General features: G+C 35.3%; 1 protein-coding gene across 2 annotated transcripts in view; it reads right to left on the bottom strand.

The window, feature by feature from the left end:
* Positions 1-11,749: 11,749 nt before the first annotated feature.
* SHOC2 (SHOC2 leucine rich repeat scaffold protein) overlaps positions 11,750-26,658 on the bottom strand; it is an 81,284-nt gene continuing 66,375 nt past the window's right edge. For both annotated transcript variants that reach the window (XM_061162619.1, XM_061162620.1), the window contains exons 4-9: positions 25,721-25,851; positions 21,814-22,002; positions 18,585-18,707; positions 16,233-16,370; positions 15,572-15,689; positions 11,750-13,863 (exon numbers count right to left, since the gene is read on the bottom strand). In XM_061162619.1, coding sequence (XP_061018602.1) covers positions 13,655-13,863; positions 15,572-15,689; positions 16,233-16,370; positions 18,585-18,707; positions 21,814-22,002; positions 25,721-25,851 — 908 coding nt within the window. In that variant the 3' untranslated portion in view covers positions 11,750-13,654. The remainder of the gene's footprint in view (positions 13,864-15,571; positions 15,690-16,232; positions 16,371-18,584; positions 18,708-21,813; positions 22,003-25,720; positions 25,852-26,658) is intronic.

The raw sequence follows: 26,658 nt of genomic DNA, 5'->3' as shown, positions 1-26,658 counted from the left end.
AGAAGCAACAGTCAAAACCGGACAAGGAACAACGGACTGGTTGAAAATTGGTAAAGGAGTACGTCAAGGCTGTATATTGTCACCCTGCTTATTTCACTTATGTGCAGGTACATCATGAGAAATATTGGGCTGGAGGAAGCACAAGCTAGAATCAAGACTGCCAGGAGAAATATCAATAACTTCAGATATGCAGATGACACCACCCTAATGGCAGAAAGTGAAGAGGAACTGAAGAGTTTCCTGATGAAGGTCAAAGAGGAGAGTGAAAGAGTTGGCTTAAAACTCAACATTCAAAAAACTAAGACCATGGCATCTGGTCCCATCACTTCATGGCAAATAAAAATGGAAACAGTGGCACATTTTATTATCTTAGGCTCCAAGATCACTGTAGACAATGACTGCAGCCATGAAATTAAAAGATGCTTGCTCCTTGGAAGAAAACCTATGACAAATCTAGACAATGTATTAAAAAGCAGAGACATCGCTTTAACAACAAAGGTCCATACAGTCAAAGCTATGGATTTTTTAGTGGTTATGGGTAGATGTGAGCTCCTGCTGCTGCTGCTGCTGCTAAGTCGCTTCAGTCGTGTCCGACTCTGTGCGGCCCCATAGATGGCAGCCCACCAGGCTCCTCTGTCCTTGGCATTCTCCAGGCAAGAACACTGGAGTGGGTTGCCATTTCCTTCTCCAATGGATGTGAGAGCTGGACCATAAAGAAAGCTGAGTACCGAAGAATTGATGCTTTCGAACTGTGATGCTGAAGAAGACTCTTGCAAGTCTCTTGGACAGCAAGGAGATCAAACCAGTCAATCCTAAAGGAAAACAGTCCTGAATATTCATTGGAAGGACTGATGCTGAAGCTGAAGCTCCCTCCAATACTTTGGCCACCTGATGAGAAGAGCTGACTCATTGGAAAAGACCCTGATGTTGGGAAACATTGAGGTCAGGAGGAGAAGGGGGGCTACAGAGGATAAGATATTTGGATGGCATCATCAACTCAATGGATATGAGTTTGAGCAAACTCTGGGAGATAGTGAAGGACACTGAAGCCTGGCATGCTGTAGTCCATGGGATCGCAAAAGATCACACATGACTTGGCAACTCAACAATGCCTCTTTACCTCTGATAATTTTCCTTGCTCTCATTTGTTTTGTCTGAAATTAATACAGTTACTCCAACTTTGACTAGTATTAGCATGGTATATCTTTCTCCATCTTTTGCCTTTAATCTTTATGTATTTTGATATTTATAGTGTTTCTTGTAGGTAACATATATTTGGTCTTAAAAATCTACTGTGACAATCGCATTTCACTGGCAGTTGAACTGATCATTGATATAGTTGAATTAATATCTAACTTCATTACCATTTTTCTGTCTTCCATGCCTTTTCTGCCTTTTATGTTTTGAATGGAGCATTTTATGATTCCATATTCTCTTAACATATTAAGCATATATTTAACTTTTTTAGCTGTCGACCTACTGTTTTCAATATTTATTTAAAACTAATCCAAGTTCCATTTCAAATAACACATATCACTTAATGGGTAAGGCAAGTGCTTTATACTAGAGTATTTCCAATTCCTCTCTCTCACCCCTTATACATAATATTGCTGCCATTTCTCTTATCCATAATCTATAGTCTCCAAATATATTATTGGAACCATTATGTTAAATCAGTGAAGAAAAATGAAAGATTTTACCTTCATTTATTCCTTAATGCTCTTCCTTTGTGTAGATTGTTTCTGACCTATATTACTTTCCTTCTCCCTTAAGAATTTCTTTTAGTAATTCTTGCAAGGGAAGTCCATTGATGACAAATTCCCTAGATTTTAGTTTGTATAAAGGTATTTCTTCTTTTGAAGGATAATTTCAGATACTACAGAATTCTCAGTGTTTTTTTTTTTTTTTTTTTTTTCTCTTCCCCTCAACACAGAAAGTATTTTCCTCTACTCCCTTTTGCATGGTTTTGAAACCCAGTCTGATGCAATTCCTTCTCCTTGCTCTTCCAGGGCTAAAGCGTTTTTTCCCTCTGGCTTCTTTCAAATCTTTTTTCACTTTTGCTGCTGCTGCTAGGTCGTTTCAGTCGTGTCTGACTCTGCGCAACCCCATAGACAGAGGACCACCAGGCTCCCCCGTCCCTGGGATTCTCCATGCAAGAACACTGGACCGGGTTGCCATTTCCTTCTCCAATGCATGAAAGTGAAAAGTGAAAGTGAAGTCACTCAGTCATGTCCAACTCTTAGCAACCCCATGGACAGCAGCCTACCAGGTTCCTCCGTCCATGGGATTTTCCAGGCAAGAGTACTGGAGTGGGTTGCCATTGCTTTCTCTGCTTTACTTTTGATTTTCCTGTAATTTGAATATGCTATGCATAGGTAAAAATTTGAGGATATTTATCCTGTTTGGGGGTGGGGGAGCTTCCTAAGTGACTCAGTGGTAATGCAGGAACTATAGGAGATGAGGGTTTAGTTCATTTCCTTCAGGGGCTCTTCCTGACAAATGGCAACCCACTCCAAGTCTTTTTGCTGGGATGTTCTCTCGGCTTCCTGGATCTGTACTTCAGTGTCTGACATTAAATTTGGGAAATTCTCAGTCATTATTGCTTAAACGTGTTTCTTCTTTTTCTTCTCCTTCTGGTATTCCTACTACATGTACATCATACTTTTTGTAGTCTGATCGTCTTCCTCTGACTTTTCATTTGAAATATTTTTAATGGCATATTTTCAAGCTCACTGCTTATTTCCTAAATGGTGTCATCTGCTGAGCTATCAAAGGCATTCTTCATTTATTTTCATTTCTAGCATTTTAAAAATTTTTTAAATTTCCATCTCTGCTTACATTACCCCTATTTCTTGCACATTGTCTATTTTTTCCATCAGTCTTTTGCATATTAATCATTAAATTCCTGGTCTGATGATTCCAGCATCCCTGTGATATCTGAATCTGGTTCTGATGATTGTTCTGGCTCAAGAATCTCTTTTAGTATGCCTTGTCATTTTGTTGAAAGCTAGACATGATGTATTGGGTAAAAGGAACGGATGTAAACGTGCCTTCAGTAATGTGGTGCTAAGACAGGGGGAAGGGAAGGGCTCCACAGCCCTGTGCATAGGCCCACCTTTGAGTGAGCTTGTGATCCTAGGGCATGACCAAGAAATACTTAGTTCTACTCTGCCCCACTGCCCCCTCCACCAACTCCAGTGGGACAGGAAGGCTAGAGTTAGGTATTTCCAGTCCCACATGAGAAGAGCTAGAGGGACCTACAGTTGGCTATTTCTCTTCCCCAAGAACAGTCGGCCCTTATAAAACCCCAGAGATTAGCCTCTGGTAAACAGTTTCTCTTGAGGGCTGGACTTGTTAGGAACAAAAATGCTCAGTACATTTCAAAATGGCTAGTTTTTAATCTCCCCCATGCTAGAAGTATAAAGAGATTCTTCCCCAGTCTTCACTGTGAGAACCTGTTAGAACTTCTCGAGGAAGAAATTCAAGTGTGGGAACCCCTTTAGACTGGGCCACATCAAGGGTTTTAATTCTCAAGGCTTGCCCATTCTGAGCCATCAGCAGTTCATCAATTACAGTTTGCACTGGTTTCCATGGAAATTTACACTCATGGATTTCTGCTCTGGTAATTGTGATTAACTGTATCCACTCAGCTCTCCGATTTGGGGGGCAGCAAATTTCCCTGTGATCTCAACACTCTGAGACAAATCTAGTAAGAGTTGTTTTCGGTTTGTTTTGCTTTGCATTTGTTGTTAGGACATTGTGAAAACTTCCAAGTTCCTTACATGCAGGACCAGAAAACAGAATTTTGGTTGTTTTATGTGTGTTTGTGTGTGTGTGTTTTATGGCATATATCAACCTCTAATATAATAGAAGTTTTACCATGTTCACCACTTGCCTTACGCCAGTAGAACCTAAGTTTCATTTACTGTGGTGTTTTTTTCACTAATATATCCTGCACCTACATCAGTGATTGGCATGTTAGTGAGTACTCAAACATTTGCTGACTGAATGTCCACCATTTCTTCAAGTCCAAGTCTAGAGTATAGAAAAACAAAGGAACTTGAACACAGAATCCTCCATCAACCACACCACAAAAGATAACTGTAAGAACTTTAATTTAGATTTATACCTTGCAGGCTACCTGGATTTAGTGGTCTTGGAAGCAAATGAAATGTGGTTGTAACACCTGTCACTCCATTGTTCCCTTAGATTCATTTAAACTTATCAGGATGGCTAGCCAGGAAGCCACATTTCTTAGTTATTACTCACAGAGCTCCAAACATTCAGCTCTCAGAAAGCTAAATCTAGAAAGGATAAATGTGTTCACAGATAAGCATACAACATCACAAAGTCAACATGATTAAGAGTCAAAAGAACACTTTATTAGTAGAGGTAGTCCCTAGTTCCACTGCGCTATATATTAGTTGACTTAACAACCTCTTTGGGTTTGGTTTATCTTTAAAATAGGTAATGTCTTACCTACCTGAAAGGGACGGTCCCTGTAATTTCTTTGAACCCCCAACTCTAAAGCCATAATCCTTTACTTTGTCCAAAACAAATATTTTGTAATATTCACCTAACATCAATATGAAAGATTACCTACACAAAAACAGTATCAGTTAAGTATATAAATTACACATTACACACTTAAGTCTGGCACTTTGCTTGTGGCTTGTATCCTACATTTGGTTTAAAAAGATGAGAGTGTGGGACTCAATCTAAATTGGTCAAAATTCTGACTTACAATGTATGATTTTTCACATTAGTAGATTCTAATGGAGAAAAAAAAATGTTTGATTTGGCTTTCTTACACATTATAGACAAAGTCTGGCACTGTTTGTGGCTTGTATCCTACATTTGGTTTAAAAGGATGAGAAGAAAAGGAACTCAATCTGAACCGTCCAAAATTCTGTTATAGTGTATGATTTTTCAAATTAGCAAATTCTTAGTGGAGGAAAAAAAAAGTTTGATTTGGCTTTCACCTGCTTAACCTGTGTAAATCAAGGCCTCACTTTACCAGCTTTCACTTGAGGAACCAATTTCAACTGGGGTGGTGCAGATGATGTGGTTAATGGGGAGCTGAGTAGGAAAAAAACCAAGAAATTAGAAGACCCGGGCCCTAATTTCAATGTTGACCTGACACTCACAATGTATAACTGATTTAATTAATTACCTTGGATATTCCTTCATCTTGAAAATAAAGATAACAGAGTCATATTTACATAAAAGCCAAAGAACAGCAAGGGAATAATGAAATTAGCTTACTTAAAAGTGACAACAAACTTTTCCTTACACCCAAGTATAACCAGAACCAAGAAAGTGGGAAACATGATTACCAATGTTATTAAGATACAGAAGCTGAATCCTCAATAAAATTGAATCCTCAATAAAATTCATAGCCCATGGAATTGTAGTAATTCAAATTATTTTAAGATTCACTGCTGGATAAATAATAGCAGAGAAAAGTTATAAAATAACTGCCGTGGCAGTTTGGTGTAAGCAAAATCTTTTTGACATTAAAACTTATTTTAAAGATTTTCCTTGAAAGAATTATTTGTATGTTTTACACCATGGAATATTACTCAGCCGTTAAAAAGAATTCATTTGCATCAGTTCTAATGAGATGGATGAAACTGGAGCCCATTATACAGAGTGAAGTAAGCCAGAAAGATAAAGATCATTACAGTATACTAACACATATATGTGGAATTTAGAAAGATGGTAATGATAACCCTATATGCAAAACAGAAAAAGAGACACAGAAGTACAGAACAGACTTTTGGACTCTGTGGGAGAAGGCGAGGGTGGGATGTTTCGAGAGAACAGCATGTATACTATCTATGGTGAAACAGATCACCAGCCCAGGTGGGATGCATGAGACAAGCGCTCGGGCCTGGTGCACTGGGAAGACCCAGAGGAATCGGGTGGAGAGGGAGGTGGGAGGGGGGATCGGGATGGGGAATACATGTAACTTCATGGCTGATTCATGTCAATGTATGACAAAACCCACTGCAATGTTGTGAAGTAATTAGCCTCCAACTAATAAAAATTAAAAAAATTTTTTTAAATTAAAAAAATAAAAAGAAAAAAAGAAAATATTTTTAAAAGCTGGTGTTTGCTACCTGGTATTCAAGCTGGAGAAATGTAATCTTGATGAAGAGTGAGTGGGCTGTGTGTGTGTGTGTGTTTAAGTGCACATGTGTATGCATATAAAATTGTAAAAGTAAACCTTAATACTCCTGTATCTCACCTATGATAGCATCTAATGAATGTAGTAAGATGAATTATGCCTTTCATAAGACATAATTGGGAAAAGTAACATAGGCTCTTACTGTAGAAAAACCACAAAAGTAGAGAAGTTTTGCTTTTTGTTTTCATCTGCAATCCAAATTAGGAGTTACTTAGAGTTCTTGACTGTACAGGGTTCAAGTTGACATCAAATATCAAAATGTGTAGATTTATTACTTACATCTATACTGATGTTCATGGAAGGAGAAAGAAATCATTGAACATTTTGGGGGGAAATGGTAATCATTCCAAACCTAGGTTCATTCATAACTCCTTATGTTAATATTTTATTCTCTCTAAAGCAGCCTATCAGTACTTTTTAAAAATGTAATTTGTGTTCTCAATTGCCTCAGGATAGCCTTTATTTAAGCAGTAAACAGGAGGTGCTCTGGAGGTTGGGAAAATTGAACTCTCAATGAAATCAGCTATTAACTTTTTTTTAAAAAGTAGATTACTCAAATAGGTGTGAAATTCATTAGACTGCAACCACAAAGGCAAAAATTTGTGTCTGTAGTATGTGTTTGACAAGATATATGATAAACAATGCTTTGTGTAAAGACATAGTACTAGTTGAAAGGCATGGAACCTATAATAAATAAAAACATAACAGGGTTGAGTAAAACATAACCACCTTCCAAATTAAGAAAAAGCAGAGAACTTCTTTACAAATCAGTCACCTGCCTGAGTTAAAAGTGAACATAAAGTTCACTTCATTTATGTTTTCACCATTGTGCTCTTTCTCATATTCATAAATATGTGCTCACATACACATATGATATGTGACAGGTGCGACAGGTGTGATTGAGGAGTTAAATTTGTATTTTAATCTAAATAACCACATGTGGTTAGTTAGTGGCACCTATTTTGGACAGTGCAGGGTCCTAGAAAAATAAGCATAGTAAGTAAAATGACACTGAAACAGAATACACTGAGGGGTTAGAAAAACTAAACTGAGGGAAACTGACTACTGCAATACCATATTCTTTGTTTCCTGAACACTTTTACTACAGCTGCTTCTCAATTTCTGCAAGTTCCTTCCTATCTGTGCAAAAGTAATTACCACTTATGTGCTGGATCATCTGTTTCCAGGCCTAACTTCTAAGCACTAGATGTATCTAATTGCTTACTTGACATTTCCACTTAACATCCCACAGGTACTAAGACACATCTTCCCCTTACATCCAAACAAACTAAAAGAAACTAGCCCTCCTGCGAAGTTCCATAGTTTAGTTAATACATGCAGGTGCTTAAGTCAAAATCCTGGAAGTAACCTGCGATTCTCTAACCCACTTTTTCCAACTAATCATCAAGTCTTACTAACCTTTCTTCTTTAAGATTCCCTTAAATGTTTCTTTCTTTCCATCCCCAATGCTACAGTCCCAATCAAAGCTACTGTCGTCTCACCCGGATTACTCCGCCAGCCTCTCATATGGCCACTTAGCTCCTAATTTTGATTCCCTCCAAAACCATTCTTCTCAAGGTAGTCAGTAATGTTTTAAAAACATGTATCAGAGAATGTTAAAAGATGACAGTTAATCACATGGTACACGGGACTAATGTTTGTTGCCTTCCCTGATAAGTTTTCTTCAGCCAATTACATAGTTCCCACCGGGTAAGGTCTCTTTTACCCTTAGCATTTTCATGTTCATGAACATTTGAAAACATAATTTAATGTTCTTTAATAGCCAATGTTAAAACTTCTTCTAGGAATCCTATACTCAGTTTCTACCTTTTCATTACCAAGATATCTTAACCAGCAGTTTTTTATGAAAGGTTACAAAACAGAACAAAAAGCATTTTCTTCACAAAGGCTCAGGGAATGGGGGAATTACTTCTAGTCGGTCAATGTCTTCACCACAAGCCAGTCTTCTTTACAAGATATATTCACTATATACTCTAATTGTTTTGTTTTTTAAAAAAAATTCCCCAAATCCTGTAGTTTGGGATTTTATAAATAGTAAATATGAACAATTAAATAACTATATTGAAGGTCACCACTACCATACAAAATAATTTGTTGCATTTTTGTGCAGCTATTTTTGTATACCTTATGCATGACAAACGCTTTACTCAAGTTTTCCAGAAGATTCAGTGGCAGTGAAGAAGCATTTCTCTTAGTTGCACATTTTTGTAGTTCAATGACATTGCAAAGGCTGATTTCATGTCCAACTTTAGTTAAACATAGGATTGGAACTTAAAAGATTCAATGGCAAAACATTTAAAAGTACATTATTTATATTGAATAACTTACTACATAATGACTAACTAAAAAAGAATTTTTATGTAGTCAAACAATATAATTCAGGTTGAAAAGTACATTTTCTGAAGACTGTTTATCCCTTTTAGCCTAGAATCATAACTCAGAATAGCTACATATTTATCACACTACAAGCCATGTTAAATATCAGTTAAAGCCTGACCTTTACTAGGAGAAAAGTCAAAATGGTTAAATATTGTTTTCAGGTATCATTTTTGTGGTGTTCTGTCTATTCCTTGTAAACTATCATGCAAATTATCATGTATCTAATTAAAAACAAGTTCTGATGTACAGATTAAAATAGAATCAAAAGAGACCATCATCATATAAAATACTTTGTTTCATAACTTTTTCTGAACTGTTAAAAATGAGTTTTGAGGTGAGATATGAGGAAAACTATAAAGACAAATATTAAATGTTTTGAGCCATATATGAAACATTCCCTTTGGTATTGGAATGAGGTTTTATGTGCTAGCTAGCTAGCTAGCTAGCCTTAATGAAAAATAATTCCCACGAAATCATGAAAGAAATGATATAGAGATGACTAGTGCAAATGTTATTTGTATATTAAGCCTGATCAGACTAATGGAAGGTTAAATTCACCATATATATGCTGCCAGAATGATAAACGGTAAATAATACATGGACTCTAAATAATAATGGTAACTGATGAAGCACCTACAGATGCTGATTAGATTTTTAGAGTAAGATCCCTTTTAGTAGTACCTATAACAAACTGATTTTATTGTCATTAAAACATCATTTGTTAGGATCGTTAGGATGAAGCTCTAAAATTTGCATGAAGAGATCAAATCTCTCCACTCTCCCACCTAGTGCCTTGTACAAATGGGGGGAGGGGGCAGAATGCCCCTTCCTCAAGACTCTTTACTTCCGTCTGTCAGAAATTTGACATAGTATCGTGATTGTTAGAACAAGACACTTTACTGCCATCTGCTGAAAAACTGGCATAATAAATATACAAATTTGTGACGTGACTAAATTCCCCCTAACATGCAGCGGTGTTTTATGCTGCACAACATGCAGAATTCATACTCCTTTCAGTAGTGGGCACTATTACTCCTACCAAACTTTAAAAAGCCCCCAGTCTGAAACACTAGAAACAACTAGCCAGTTGAAGTCTTGACCACAAACAGGTATTTATATTCAAAATAGTTTATATTTAGAATGTATGCTATCAACAGGATAATACCAAGTGTGTAAAGAAAAAGTGTTTTAAAAGTTTAAACTCCAACTATAGTTTAAACCTTTTTTATATTTTAACTTATATTTCAAAGTTAAAAATTAAACTCACAAATGTTTCCTTAGAATTACTGTTGGCAGGTTTAAGAAGGCATTCTATTCAATAACAAGTACTGATATGTTTTATAAAATTCTCATAATAGTAATACTTTAATAAACATTCAAGATACTCTCTTAGATATCAAATCAGTATCACAACTCTTACATATTTAAATTCTCAGAGATTTGATAATTAACCAAAGATTGTCAAGTGTATTCCAGTTACCCAAGTTGGCTCTTAAAGGCTAAACTAACCAAAAAAATAGGCAAAAGTTTTAGCTAAAGCTATGTGGTATATCTTCCCTGATGGCTCAGCAGGTAAAGAACTCGCCTGTCAATGCAGGAGACACAAGAGATGTGGGTTCAGATCCCTGGGTTGTGAAGATTCTCTGGAGGAGAAAATGGCAACCCACTCCAATATTCTTGCCTGGAAAACCTCATGGGCAGAGAGCCTTTGGGCTATATCCAAAGGGTCACAAAGAGTTGGACATAACTGAGTGATAATACATGAACTGGATGTGGTATATCACCTTATACCATCATCGGGTATAAGCAAAAGGAAATCTTTCTTCACAAGTTAATTAGTTAAATTTGAAAACTGCAGGAATGTATTCTTCTGCTTTTAGGGGTTATGTCATTTGCTTTCATCTAATTTTTAATCATGCAAGAATAACCATATACCCTGGTTTTCCAGAGACATTTCTGATGTATGGTTATTCACAGTGCCCACTTTCCATTTCAAAGTGTCCCCCTTTATACCCTTTAACCATGACCCCTTCTTACTCATGCAAAATGACAAATTCTGCAAGCTGAAATCTAAACTCAATATGTATGAATGGCTTAGCAATAACTGAGATGAAAAACAAAAGTTACCACAAAAGTTAGCAGAGAAAGACTAGATAAATTATGATGTGTAACAGTTTATCTATTTTAAATGATTCATTCACCTGAAACTCACAACATTGTTAACTGGCTATATCTCAATACAAAATTAAAAGTCTTAAATTCAGGCTTTACAATGAGATAAATTAGAAATGTGCAAATATATTTACAGAGCTCATTCCAATTGCATCCAATTGTATCACCCACCTTTCAGTAAAAGTACAAATAAATATTTTATGTGTTTTTCCTCCTGAAAGAATTTCTATTGTCTACTGTTTTCATTTGTATCCATCAAATCCATAAATTACTTAGCATCTCTCCCTTCTTTCTGTATGAAATAATCATTTGGGATTTTAAAAGTACTAAACTACCACAAAGGATTTTTTGACATTGTCACTGTCAATTTGCTACTATATATATTAACAAAAAGCAAAGTTTAGAGCAATATTTTTAAAATGTAACATTCTATGACATTCTTTATTTACTGAGCCTCACAGAGAGATCAAACCTAATTTCTTTAAAAGAAAGGACCATTGTTGGACATGGCAATTAGTTCCACTGCAGTTTAGGAAATTATCAGCTCATATGTAGTCATTCAATAATATCCCTTATTATATTTAGACTATTTAAATATTAAATATCCTGACTGCACAAGGATAATTGGGAAATTAAGAGTCCATTTTAGCTTCATATTAGAAGTAATGAAATCCACAAGCTCTCCAAGGTGGCAGCCATACATGTGACATATTTTATGCACCTTAAAAAAATTATAAATTCCTCAGCTATAGATGGTTGTCTGTAACTTCTACATGGGTTGTGATCACCTTGCATTTCTGTTATAAACTAACATAAATGAATGTAGGGGAACAAAAATATTTCAAAAACTGTATCTATTTTCATTTTTAAGAAACAATACCCATTAAAAAAAAGACAGGTTACTGCCTTTAAAGTTCAAGTTCCATTATCGTAAGATATAAACACACCTTGATATGAGATTTTTAAAAACCACACATACACACAAGCTTCAGGTAGAGCTGTAATAAACAAATTCCTTTTATAAACACAATTTTAACTGAAAAGCCACAGTAGATGGAAAAAAAAAGAAGAAAGGATATTACCTGGTAAAATCCAGTGACATCTACAATAGTTTTACAGCACATTTAAGCATTCTACGGTTTTATATCTTTACCTGCCTTCCATTTCTTAGTTGCTCCTTAAAAAACTGCCAATTGCGACTATAGGTTCAACTTCAAACTTAGTCCTGGTTTTGAGTGCCAGGAAAAGCAAACCAGCATTCCAAATTTCCATCTCAATGTTATAACCTCACTTCAAAAATGGTTTTATTTAAATTACAATGCCCATCTAAATAGAAAAAAAAAAAAGAAAACCAAGCAGCAACATGTAATTATACATAATATTCATTATATGGGAAGTGTTTTTTAGGATGATATATCTAGAATGCACTTGCTCTGTGAGTCTCTTCAATAATTAAATTGACTTAGACCAACACTATCAAAAGTAAGGGTACTGTAATAAGGGGCACACATTTACAATACTGCTAGCCTTAAAAGCAGTAAAGCAAAAGAAAATATACCAAATAGCACATGCATATCTCACAGAACTTCCACTTAACTATCAATGACTTTTATGCAATGTGCTCTTTTCTGTAACTGTATTAACAACTACTAAGAAAGGAAAGATGAGATTGAAATCAATGGTACTGAACTGAATTGTTTGAAGCCAGTGCCCCATTTGTGGGGAAAAGTGCATTTAATTCAGCAGCAATATAGCACAGTGTGAAGATATTGTGCTTAGACGCAGATATTCCAGAACTGAAAGATGTACGAGGCAAGTCAAGATATAAAACCATAGTACACTGTTAAATAACCTTGAAACATACATATATTGCAGTGTTCAAAGAAAAACATTCATTTCATTGTACAAGGCTAGGGAGAAATCCTTAAAGTTACCTATCGTAGTTTATGATATAATAAATACATATCTATATAGCATTGTATATACATATATAGAATGTGTTTGTGTGTGTTTATGTGTATCTTTTTCTTTTTTTGCCAAATTATTCTGTTAGTTTCTGTGGGTCTGCAACTTTCAGGAATGAAAACTCCTTTGCACTACAAGTTTCTGTTCCCCCAAACTTCAGAAAAGATATTTATACTAGAAAAGGTATCAATACTTTCCCCCAAACCAAAGACTTACTTCAGATATTTTGCTTCACAATTGATCAGAGAAACACAATTAAAGGAATTCAAAAATTTTTGACTGTATCTTTTCACTTTGCCAGTTGTTTCAACAAGCAGATATCTTTTAATATTTAAATCAGCTGATGCAAATTCTTTAGCAGAGGATATAAATGAGATTTTGCTGATCAAAACAGAGCAAATCAAAACCAAAAAAAATAAAATAAAATCCAGTGATTTACTCTGACTGTAAACAATATATAAAATTCATCTCAAATTTCAAAATAAGTTAAAAGAAAAATTCTACCTTCAGGGCCTATAATACTATAAAGATCTGACAATTGGTAAGGGGAAAATATATACGAAAAGTTGCAACAAAATTGCTTGCCCAGAATTTTTGCTAAGAAAAAGTATATCTAACTATACTACCTCTGGCCCTTAAATTTAATAATTTCATAATTTGTTGGCAAATGTTTTAAGCAAACTGGCATATCATATTACACAACAGAAAAACATCCATCAAGTTCAGCAAAGAAAACTTATATAAGCTTTTTGTACAGAATTTAAAAAAATCTAAATGGCTATGATTCCTCTATTAGCAGAAACACATAAACGTAGTCTTTATAAATCTGCCAAATATATCAATATCTACATAAATAGATACAGATATAGATATGAAACATTAATGGCAGTCTATTTTTGAACAGTGTGTGGGACCAGCAGATTTGTATCAGACCATGGCACGATATGGACCCTGCATCTTTAGGAACTGAATGATGAAAGAAGGACCCCCAGCAACAATCTGAGGTGGAAGATGGCTGAGTGGACAGTTCTCAATACTCATGATTGAAAGCTTGCTGCAAAGAGCCAGCTCAAAGGGAAGGCTATGCAGGTTGGGGTTGTCATTCAAATACAGTTCTTCTAGATTCTCCAGTGTACCTGTTATAAAAAACAATTTTTAAAAAATTAGTTATTATTTAAAAAGCTCAACTGAGCATGATCCTTATCCTGGGTATCATGCATACTGAACACACAGTGCCTTTTATTCTCTTCTCTTAGTTTTAAAACTCTCTACAACCATGCATCTCAAACTTTCCTGCTTATTCAAATGAACAAGGGAGAGGTTAAAAAAAGTGATGTCTAGGTCACGTGCTACACCAATAAAAACCTCTTCCTTTATGTTTGGTTTTCAAGCTCAGTTTCCTTGAAAATATATATACTGCATCTCCAGAGACTCTGTTCGGGACAGCTTGGCATTCATGTGTATTTTTTTTTTAATTCCAAAATTTATATAATCAACTTACATAGTAAGTGCCTATAATTACTTTCATGTTGAAGAAAATGTGATAATCTCTCTTAGTAAAAAATTTCTCAAGTGAAAGGTTTTGTTACTTTGTATAAATCTTTTGCTAAGAGAGTTATTATATATTTGCCAGTAAGGCAAAAGTCAATTTATGTAATCTTTTAAAATTTTTCCTTAGACGATCTTAGGATACTCATACTTTCTAGGCAAATAGTCTCAAGCAATTGCAAATGGCCAGTTGGATAAACACACTAGAAATAAGTATATAAAGTTGCTTTATGTGTTTCCAATTTTAGATTTCAAAATCTGTAATATTTGATAGTGGTATGTAATAAAACTAATTAAAAAACAGTTACTAGATATTGGATTTGTTTACATTTAAGATTTTATGTATTATTCAGAGCAACTTTACGGAAAGTTACTAGAATCCGTATTTTATAGATAGGAACTTGAAGCTTAGTGAGCTTCTGTACCTTATTCAATGCCACAAAGCCAGAAGCAGTAGAGCCAGATTTTGAATTGTCTATTGTACTCCAAAACCATTCTTAACCACTAATCTATAGTACCTCTGAAACAGCATGGTATAGATGAGAGAATAACAAATGGGATTACTAATTTTAGTACTATGTGACTGTAACTGATTGAAACTCTCTGTAACATGAAGCAACTTGCACTGTGTAAAATTCAAGGTGTTCATATTAACAGTATGAGATAATGGATATGAAAACACTTGGAAAATTCTAAAGTAACTCTCAAATACTAACATTAATCAAATATTATATCAATCCTAAAACCTAACAAGAGAAAGTTCTTTTGGCATAAAACACTAATTTAATTCAAGCTTGTGTAATTTTTAAATTTAGAAGAAAGATAACTCCTCCAAATTAATGTTAAATCTACTGAAATACAAGCATGCTAAAACATTCTCAAATGTTATGTTAAACTCAATTCCCCATGAGGAAACCTAATAAAAATAACAATGTATGGCAAAAACCACTACAAAATTGTAAAGTAATTAGCCTCCAACTAATATAAATAAATGAAAAAAGAAATAAAATATCACCTATGCATGAAAAAAATATATAAAATTCAAATTATAATTCCCAAAAAAAACTAACCAACTACTACTACTACAGAGTGAGTGACAGTTGCTCAGTCATGCCTTACTCTTTGCAACCCCATACTAGTTCTCTATAAAAAAAAACTTTAGCTTGATGTAATTTGAGTAAGTTGACAAAAATAGTAGATTTGTTATATTTATCTGAAACACTGCTTGAACACATGTTCTAATAACTAATAAAAGCATGTTATTAGTACAGAGTCAAATATCCAAAGGTTTCATACCAATTTCCTCAGGAAGATGAGTAAGTAGGTTCTCTCCAAGGCCTAGATGTGTAAGATTGGTAAGGTGACCAATGCCTCTGGGAAGAGTGGTCAGTTGGTTGTTTGTCAAGACTAATTTCTAAAAGGTTAACAAGATAAAAGACAGTTACATGTGTGTTTCTTATAACTGATGTAAATTTTTTAAAAACTACATCTACTAAACCAGCAAGATAAATGTACAGGGAAATTAGATTGAATATTATTATATAGTAGTAGTGTAGTATTAGTCACTCAGTCATGTCTGACTCTCTGCGACCCCACAGACTGTAGCCCTCAAGGATTCTATATCCATGGGATTCTCCAGGCAAGAATACTGGAGTGGGTTGTATTCCTTTCTCCAGAGGATCTTCCCAACCCAGATATTGAACCTGGGTCTCCTGTATAGCAGGCAGATTCTTTACCATCTGAGCTACATGAAATTTTTATTATATAAAAATCACTAAGTAAGTTTTTCTTTCAAACACTATCATTTGTTAGGAAGACAAAAGCAGCTATGTTACATGAACATAAAATTCAGTTCTAACAGGAAAATCTATTTGGTCCAAGAATTTAAAAATGTACAATTTGGAATGCATCCCAAAAACTTTAACTATATACCTATAAACTCATCAGAATGTTTTACCTGCAAATCCTTAAGATAAGCAATTTCATTTGGCAAGGATTCCAATTTGTTCTCCTCTAGATCCAATTCTCTTAACTTCCTAAGGTTTCCAAGGCCATGAGGAAGCTTCTTTAGAAGATTGTTTGATAATATTAGAACCTAAAGAGAAATTATTGATAATGTTTGACAACTCACAAAACAGAAATATATTATCATTGTGTGCCTTAAAATTAAGCAATGTTAATTTTCTAAACAGTGAATATTAAGGGTAATGTCTAATTATATAACAAGACATTAAACTTACTATTCTAAAAAAACTACCATAGTTATTGGAAACAAAATAGTTTAAGTCAAAACTAATGAAAGCAAAAGGAAATAATTTAAACTAAATTACAAAAAATATGAAAATTATTAACTACTTGCACTAAGATTCATACAGGTAATGGTATTTTGAATAGTTACAAATATCTAATAGGAAACCAATTATTTATTCAAAACTCCTTACAAGCAAGCCATCATTTAAGGTAGATAACAACTGACCTCTAAACTGCCTATATCAATCCACTAGTTATTACTTGTAGTAAATTTATTACATTGCAGGGCATCCTGCAGTATCTTGAATAAGAGGGGGAAAAAAGGTTGAAGAAGATACAAGTCTTCATTCTCAGAGAAGTTACAGTGGAGGGGGGTTAGGTAGGGAAACAATACTGAATATGGGGATAGTGAGAAGAGCACTAAATGGAAAGATCTATGTAAGGTTCTAGCTATATTTTTATGCCCACTTATTTCTTCCAAAGTTATACTACACACAATGAAGTAAACATATTCAATAAGACCAAGAAAATGACAATAGTAGCTATCACTGAGTTTGCTACTATTTGCATGCATGCCTGCACGCTAAGTTGCTTCAGTTGTATCCAACTCTTTGTGACCCACTGGACTGCAACCCCCCAAGCTCCTTTGTCCATGGGAGTCTCCAGGCAAGAATACTGGAATGGGTTGCCATGCCCTCCTCCAAGGGATGTTCCCAATCCAGGGATTGAACCCGTGTATCCTATGTCTCTTGCACTGGCAGGTGGATTCTTTACCACTAACACCACATACTAAATGAAAAATGTGCATTATTGCATTAAGTCCTAATTACAATTCTATGTGGAGAAGGAAATGGCAACCCACTCTAATATTCTTGCCTGGAAAATCCCATGGATGGAGGAACCTGCCAGGCTACAGACCATGGAATCACAAAGAATCAGACACAACTGAGTGACTTCATTAGCACTAGCACAATTCTATGAGGAATATATTACTATCCCCATTTCACAGCTGAGGAAACTGAAGCTTGGGTACATTAAATTCATAAATAGAGTTAAAAGTGGAATTGTACCCAGACCTATTTGGCTTCAAAGTTCCTGCTATTTTAGCCATTACACCATACTTATTAAATACAATAATAAAAGAATAGAAAAATTAGAATTAAAAAAAAAAAGGGCCATTTTAGAAATATTTACTATTAGTAAGTTTCCTCATCAAAAGAATGAAAATGCTAGGGATTCAGAGGCAGGAGAAATCTTTGAGGAAGTAACAGGAAAATGGATCTTTGTTGTTGTTCAGGTGCTAAATTGTGTCTGAGTCTTTGCAACTCCATGGACTACACAGATCTTTAATTGTGAGAAATAATCTTAAAAGAAAAATTTAAGGGGATGAGAAAAGAGCATTCTAGATATTGGGAACAATAAAGGTACAGAGCTAGAAATATGCACATATTGCCAACAAAGAAACTAATCAATTCAGTTAGTAAATAAAAGAGGAGGTAGGTAATTAGGATGGAAAAGTAGGTCAGAATTATATGAAGAGTGCTGAATGCCAATATGAGGAACCCAGAATTATTTTAGAGGACAATGGTATAGCATTCTTAGAAACAGAGTTAAGAAAAAAAATACATTCTAAAAGATGCTGCGCGTTAGAGACCCTTTCTTTCAAAGATACTTTATAGTATTCAAAAACCGACCAACTTTTAGTGGGCAAGAGTAATTCAAAAGCATTGAGCCCAGATTAAGTTAACACCTCATCATCCTAATACAGCTGCATGTTTAAGAGAGCACTACATTTTTTTTTTTCAGTTGACTGAATCTGGACTATTTATTTATGACCACTTCACGTGGCATACAGGACCTTAGTTCTCCAACAAGGGATCAAATCCAGACCCTCTGCATTGGGAGCAAGGAGTCTGAACCACTGGACTGCTAGGGAAGTCCTGAGAGCACTAACATTTCTAATTATGATCTTCAATTATGAAACTATTTAATTGGAAACTTCATGAGTGAGGTAACTGTGGAAAAGTCTAATGAGTTCTAAATGCTCTTTTATACTCACCTCAAGTGAAACAAGACCAGACACATCCTCAGGGATCTTTGTGAGCTGATTAGTAGCTAAATTCAATTCTACCATACTGGTCCAAGTTCCAAAATCCAAGGGAAGTGATGTCAACTGATTGTCCTGACAGAGACAAAACGAAGCATTCAAGGTAAAACCACAAAAATAAAGCTCCATATGTAACTCCCTATAGAAAGAGAATTCTTAAACAGAAAAAGACATTCCCTTTTTAAAATATTTAAATATAAAAAGAAAAAATAAGGAACAAAAATGCGCAGCCTCTAAAGTTTTCCATACAGTAAAGTTCAGTCGCTAAGTCGTGTCCGACTCTTTGTGACGCCATGGACTACAGCACGTCAGGCTTCCCTGTCCATCATCAACCCTGGAGCTTGCTCAAAATAATGTCCATTGAGCAGGTGATGCCATCCAACCATTTCATTATCTGTCGCCTCCTTCTCCTCCTGCCTTCAATCGTTCCCAGCATCAGGGTCTTTTCCACGGAGTCAGTTTTTCACATCAGGTGGCCAAAGTATTGGGAGTTTCAGCTTCAGCATCAATCCTTCCAATGAATATTCAGCACTGATTTCCTTTAGGATGGACTGGTTGGATCTCCTTGCAGTCCAAGGGACTCTCAAGAGTCTTCTCCAACACCACAGCTCAAAAGCATCAATTCTTCGGCACTCAGCTTTCTTTATAGTCCAACTCTCACAACCATACATGACTACTGGAAAAACCATAGATTTGACTAAACAGACCTTTGTCGGCAAAGTAATGTCTCTGCTTTTTAATATGCTGTCTAGGTTGGTTATAGCTTTTCTTCCAAGGAGCGCCTCCTAATTTCATGGCTACAGTCACCATCTGGGGTAATTCTGGAGCCCAAAGTAATAAACTCTCTATTTCCATTGTTTCCCCATCTACTTGTCATGAAGTAATGCAACCAGATGCCATGATCTTCATTTTCTGAATGTTGAGTTTTAAGGCAGCTTCTTCTCTCTCCTCTTTCACTTTCATCAAGAGGCTCTTTAGTTCTTCTTCCTTTTCTGACATAAGGGCGGTGTCATCTGCATATCTGAGGCTACTGATATTTCTCCTGGCAATCTTGATTCAGCTTGTGCTTCATCCAGCCTGGCATTTCTCATGATGTACTCTGCATATAAGTTATATAAGCAGGGTGACAATATACAGCTTTGACATACTGCTTTCCCAATTTAATCCAGTCTGTTGTTCCATGTCCGGTTCTAACTGTTGCTTCTTGACCTGCATACAGATTTCTCAGAAGGCAGGTTAGGTGGTCTAGTATTCCCATCTCTAGAAGAATTTTCCACAGTTTGTTGTGACCCACACAAAGGCTTATGTCAAAGGCTTTGGTGTAACAAATCAAGCAGAAGTAGATGTCTTTCTGGTATTCTCTTGCTTTTTCGATGATTCAATAGATGTTGGCAGTTTGATCTCTGATTCCTCTGCCTTTTCTAAAACCAGCTTGAACATCTGGAAGTCCACGGTTCACTTACTGTTGAAACCTGGCTTGGAGAATTTTGAGCATTACTTTGTTAGCATGTGAGATGAGTGCAACTGTGCAGTAGTTTGAACATTCTTTGGCATTGCCTTTCTTTGGGATTGGAATGAAAACTGACCTTTCCAGTCCTGTGGTCACTGCTGAGTTTTCCAAATTTGCTGGCCTATTGAGTGCAGCACTTTCACAGCATCATCTTTCAGGATTTGAAATAGCTCAACTGGAATTCTATCACCTCCACTAGCTTTGTTCATAGTGATGCTTCCTAAGGCCCTCTTGACGTAACATTCCAGGATGTCTGGCTCTAGCCGAGTGTGAGTAATCACACCATCATGATTATATTGGTTGTGAAGATCTTTTTTGTACTGTTCTTTGGTGTATTCTTGCCACCTCTTCTTAATATCTTCTGCTTCTGTTAGGTCCATACCATTTCTGTCCTTCATCGAGCCTATCTTTGCATGAAATGTTCCCTTGGTATCTCTAATTTTCTTGAAGAGATCTCTAGTCTTTCCCATTCTATTGTTTTCCTCTATTTCTGTGCAATGATCGCTGAAGAAGGCTTTCTTATCTCTCCTTGCTATTCTTTGGAACTCTGCATTCAAATGGGTACATCTTTCCTTTTCTCCTTTGATTTTCGCTTCTCTTCTTTTTACAGCAATTTGTAAGGCATCCTCAGACAGCCATTTTGCCTTTTTGCATTTCTTTTTCTTGGGGATGGTCTTGATCCCTGTCTCCTGTATAATGTCACGAACCTCCGTCCATTAATTCATCAGGCACTTTGTCTATCAGATCTAGTCCCTTAAATCTAATTCTCACTTCCACTGTATAGTCATAAGGGATTTGGTTTAGGTCATACCTGAATGGTCCAGTGGTTTTCTCTACTTTCTTCAATTTAAGTCTGAATTTGGCAATAAGGAGTTCATGATCTGAGCCACAGTCAGCTCCTGTTCTTGTTTTTGCTGACTGTATACAGCTTCTCCATCTTTGACTGCAAAGAATATAATCAATCTGATTTCGGTGTTGACCATCTGGTGATGTCCACGTGTACAGTCTTCTCTTGTGATGTTGGAAAAGGCTGTTTGCTATGACCAGTGGGTTCTCTTGGCAAAACTCTATTAGCCTTCGCCCTGCTTCATTCTGTACCAAGGCCAAATTTGTCTATTACTCCAGGTGTTTTTGACTTCCTACTTTTGCATTCCAAGTCTATGCCCCAACCAGTAACACTGAAGAAGCTGAAGTTGAACAGTTTTATGGAGACCTACAAGACCTTTTAGAACTAAAACTCAAAAAAAGATGTCCTTTTCATTAGAGGGGACTGGAATGCAAAAGCAGGAAGTCAAGAAAAAAAAGTTTGTTCACTACAAATTAAATCAGTGGACAAATCATTTTTCATTTCTTTCTTCCTTCTGCAATAAAATTTACTTTCCTTACTACAAATGAGATTCATTCATTGTAGAGAATACAGACAAGCAATAAGAAACTAAAAATCACCCACTGGGAGAAAATATTTGCAAATCATGTAACTGACAAAGCATTAACATCCAAAATATATAAAGAACTCCTGCAACTCAACAGTAAAACAGAAAAACCGAAACAATCCAATTAAAAAATGAGCACAGCATCAGGAAGAAACAATTGCCCATTCTGATAAATCATAAATACACTAAAAGCACCAGTTAAAGTAGTGCTTTTCCCCTAGTACAAATAGAGGCTTACCTTCATATTCAGCTTACTTAATACTTTTGCTCTGGAGAAAATTCCAAATGGGATTTTGTTGATTCGATTGTGTTCCATGTTGAGGGAATAGATAGTGGAAAACTGAGATGGACCACCTACTGGATATAACTGGAAGCAATTTCTAGCTAAGGTCAAACTATTCAGTTTCACAAGACTTGATAAAAGACTCTGTTAAAAAGAAAAAATGAAATAAGCATAAGAATTAGAGCTATAACAAGACTTATTCTGTAGAACACAGAGCAGCAATACCAAACGCCTGGGAGAGTCTTGCAGGTAACAAATGACAGAGACTGGTTGGGCCGGTTCTGTAATGCCTCATCCAGAAGGAAAGTCACTCACTACTCAGCTCTAGCTAATTGTTACCTTGCAGAGACGTGCAGCCAATGTAGTCAGATTTTCAGAATTTAGGAAGAAACAGGAAATGCATTTACTTATATTAAATCTCCTTTTATTCTTTGGCTTTATTTAAAATACTCTACAGGGTAAAGATAATATATCTGTGGGTAAGAGGTGTTTCATGAGTGGCCAGTTTGAGACCTCTCATACAGGACCTTAGCGAGGACTGGTATCAGACAGTCCTGGGTTCAAGTCCTGACTCCGTTACCTGCTGTGTAATCAGTGCTATCCAAGTCTTAGTTAAGTGTCTATCTCTAAATTATTATTAAGATTAATATAATACCTGACACAGAATAAGGTATCATTCAGTAATTTAAATGTTCCTTTTAGGAATATTAAATTCAGAAGATAACAATACTTTTTGATATTATATAATACATTGCTTTTCCATACTGTAAATTTCTGAGAGAATATACATCTATCAAACAAGTATTCACTTAGCACATAACCCCATATGCCCTCTTACTTCAGTCTCCCACCATGTAACCACAGTGCTAGGTGTTTAGTATTATAAAAGGATCTCTAACATCAAGAAGACTAAATTCCATTTAGAGAAATAAAGCCAATAAAAAAAAAAAGAAAGAAAGAAAGCACACAGATAGGAAAAAGAAAATAATATACAACTCTATATAATCAATAATAAATTATACAGAATAGGCTCTTGCTATTCAAAGTCTGGCTCAAGGAAGAGCAGCATCTGTAAACCCAGAGAGCTTGTTAGAAATGTGGACTCTTAAGCCCCACCCCCACAGAATCATATTTTGAATCTTAAGATTTCCAGGTGACTTATATGCTCATTAATGTTTGAGAAACACTGGTTCAGGCTATAAAATAGTTTTAAATCCTGGCCCCATCTTTTAGTAGTTCGTGACTTTGAGCAAGTTATCTCTCTGAACTTTTGTTCTATTCATTTGTAAGAGGATGATGTCTTGTTTTATAGGTTGTAGTAAAGATTTTTTAAATAAATAAATATATATAAGTAACTTTATAAATCACTTCTTTATTTAAATTCAAAGTAAAGGAGAAATACTGGAATAACTGGAAAAGCAGAAGACAGTTGAAAGTGAGTCAAATCTTAAAGGATAAAAAACCATTTTAAATACTCAGAGAAGCAGAAGAAAACATTCTGGATTTTGCTGTAAGGCAGCTCTCCAACCTTTCCATTCTAAGGTCATACTGTGAAGCTTTGGGGTTGCTGCTCATTGCTGCAGAGTCAAACACATCTGGGTTCCCATCTCAGATCTTCTACTTATCAGCCAGGTGAGCTTCAGTGAATTAATTAATCAATATATCTCTCACTATATTCCCAGAAAAAATATTTCAGGGTGACACATTTGGCCAAAAACATGACTTCTCAAGTCTTATTTCGCTATTTGCTGAGACCATTCCAATAACCAGTAGGATTACAGTGAAGATATAAATGAAACAATACATATAAAGCTTCCAGCCTGATGCCTTGAGTATATGTGCTTAAACTTATTAAGTTCCTTCTCCTTTCGTCTTTAGGCATCCATTAAAACGAGTCCATTTTCAGACAGTCTTCAAACGGAAAAGTATATAGTGATTTTGCCAGCTCTGATTTCAGCAATATAATGAGCCCCCTTTGAAAACCACTTTCCCAATTTTTCTTGCCAGCTTGAACATCTAAGTGCTGTTTAATGGTTTTTATTGTTTTTCTTGTTATTATAAATGCAGATAATTACACATTTGCATTAAGAACATGCTACTTCCAAAGCACATAGACTACTTTTAAATAAAACTTAATGCTTTCCAAAGTTTGAACAAGGCCTATCAAGGATTCCATCCATACTTCTCTATCTGAAAATGGGCATGTTTAAATACACACACATACCCCTTCTTCCACAGACAGACTGAAAAGAGCTGTCTTCTTTATAATTCTCTTATCAAAAATAAATCCTGACTTATTTCAGTCACAAAGTTATATGAAAGTACTCAGCACATGTCTTTATCCTAAGATACCCAATAATTATGTCTCCCTTCAGTGACAACATGACTGGATATATAAATAAATATTAAAATTTCTCACTAGGTGAAACTTGGTATATACCTGGTCTTTACATTTAGACATAATGACATTGTAAAAGTGGTCAGTCTTACTTAAACTCATAAATCACACCCTAAAAGAATGCCAACAAGATCTAATTAATGTGTTAATTATTTTGCCTTATTATGGGATAGGAATCACTGTTAGAAAAGCAGATGACATTAAATGGTAGAACTTCACCCATTTTGAAGTGAAGAATTACCATTATCACAGAAATTAAAAAACCCAAACAGTCTAGCTGTCAGGGCTATATCTACAATCTGTGGATTCTATTCCTAATCCCAAATTACTACTTACTACCAATAATAGTGCTCTTTTGCCACAGGTGAGATACTGTCACAGTAGTTTTAGTGAACTGGTCCAGACTAGAAACTATACAAGATATTTTTAATTATTAGGAAAAAAAAAAGACTTTGCAAAGTTCAGTCAATCCATTAAGTCCAAAATTCCACTCATGTTAGAATACTACAGTAAAATATGCTTGAATAACTACAAGTAAACTTATTAGTTGCTGGGTATGCTAAAACAGTAGGTATCAAAAGAAGGAATGGCAAGAGTAAAAAATAATAAAGTTAAGAAAGACAATTTAGAAAAAAATATTGCATCTTGTCCAATTAATCTCTAAGCAAAATAAGTGAAAATATTTTTCTAATAGAACCAACGAAACCCAAATGAAAAATAGTGTGGTAAAAAGTAACAGATTCTGGTGACTGGTATATGCTAAATGGGCTTAATATTATTGTATAAGCAGAGCAATAATTTGGGTCATAGCAATGTTGCAACTCATACTAATCTCAATAATAAGTAGTACTAAGTAACAAGTAGATCTAAGTAGCCATTCTTTTACTATCTTTCCACAGTAAGTTTTTTTTTTTTTTTTAAGTAACTGAACTGGGGTACTAGGGTAGTTGAGTTTTACATCAGCCCTACAACTTCTTAATAGCTTTTATTATCAAGTCCCAAATGACATGAGAAAGATTTACACGGACTTCCCTGGCGGCTCAGATGGTAAAGCATCTGACTACAATGCGGGAGACCCGAGTTAAATCCTCGGGTTGGGAAGATCTCCTGGAGAAGGAAATGGCAACCCACTCCAGTATTCTTCCCTGGAAAATCCCATGGACGGAAGAGCCTGGTAGACTACAGTCCATGGGGTCACAAACAGTGGGACAAGACTGAGCGACTTCACTTTCACTAAGTAGAAGTAGCACACCAACTTTTCACCTTGATTTTTGTTCCTATAATCATACCTACTCTTTCTTTTTTGGAATTTTTTATCTCAGCGATGGGATATGTATCCACAGCATACCCGTTATTTAAGCAATCTCAATCATCAAATTATTTACCAAGCTGTAAAGACTGATTAATCTTCCCTTCATTATCTTACAGGCTCGTTTCAAGAGTTTACCATAATTCACTTCTTACCTCTGGTAAAGTAGAAATGTTATTGTTCTCTAAATTTAATTCTTCAAGTGCACTGCATTTTGCCAATGATCTGGGTATTGCTGACAGTCTGTTATATCTCAGACCAAGACGACTTAAACTGGACAGATTTCCTGTGAACATAAAAAAAAAAAAGGAATTTTTTTTTAAATCTGGTAAGCCTGTCACTCTTCCAGGCTATCAAGCAATATTTATGAATTACTTTCAAGTACTATTTCAGCAAGATCCTTAACTTTTTGTACCAAGAAACTACACACTACACTCTACCAATCAGGATGAAACTGAAGCCACTTTTGTGCCCACCATCTTAGAGAAATAATGAAATATACAGCTGCAAGTCAATTTTTAAAATCAATTATTGGAAAGTACTGGCACACTTAAATAAAATATTAACCTTTAGACAAGGCCCAGTTGAATAACATCAAAGTAATAAATGATAATTACTTAAAATACAAGATGCACAATTATTTTGTGAGATCAGAAAGGTTCAATATTTTTCACGAGTTAAATATAAACAATTCAAAATATCTCTAAAAAGTTGACAATGGTTAAAAATTTCTCAAAATAAATTTTTATAAACAAAAGTGAAAGCTATAGGCTCTCATTATCTAAGCATATCCAGCTTGAGCATATTAGTCACTACTGAATACCTAAAATAAGCAGAGCAGAAAAACAGACATTTTATACTTCTATAGCCAAGACCCATGGTAAGCTACATGGATGAATATGATGATATCTGCTATCACAGGTTTAAATCAAATTTAATTTTAAAAATAATATAAATTCATTTTGATACCAAAAATGAGTAATGAGAATTTAGTTCAATGTATTTTTTTGTCATGGCTGGTTAATTTCTGATTCAACAATGCAATTGTTGCTACAACCTTTTTAGTTGGGCTAGGTTAAATATTAGCCTCTAG

The sequence above is a fragment of the Dama dama genome, chromosome 15 (genome assembly GCF_033118175.1).
Source record: "Dama dama isolate Ldn47 chromosome 15, ASM3311817v1, whole genome shotgun sequence".
NCBI classification, from domain to species: domain Eukaryota; kingdom Metazoa; phylum Chordata; class Mammalia; order Artiodactyla; family Cervidae; genus Dama; species Dama dama.
Note: the sequence above shows the minus strand (reverse complement) of the source record. Positions and strands in the feature narration are given on the sequence as shown.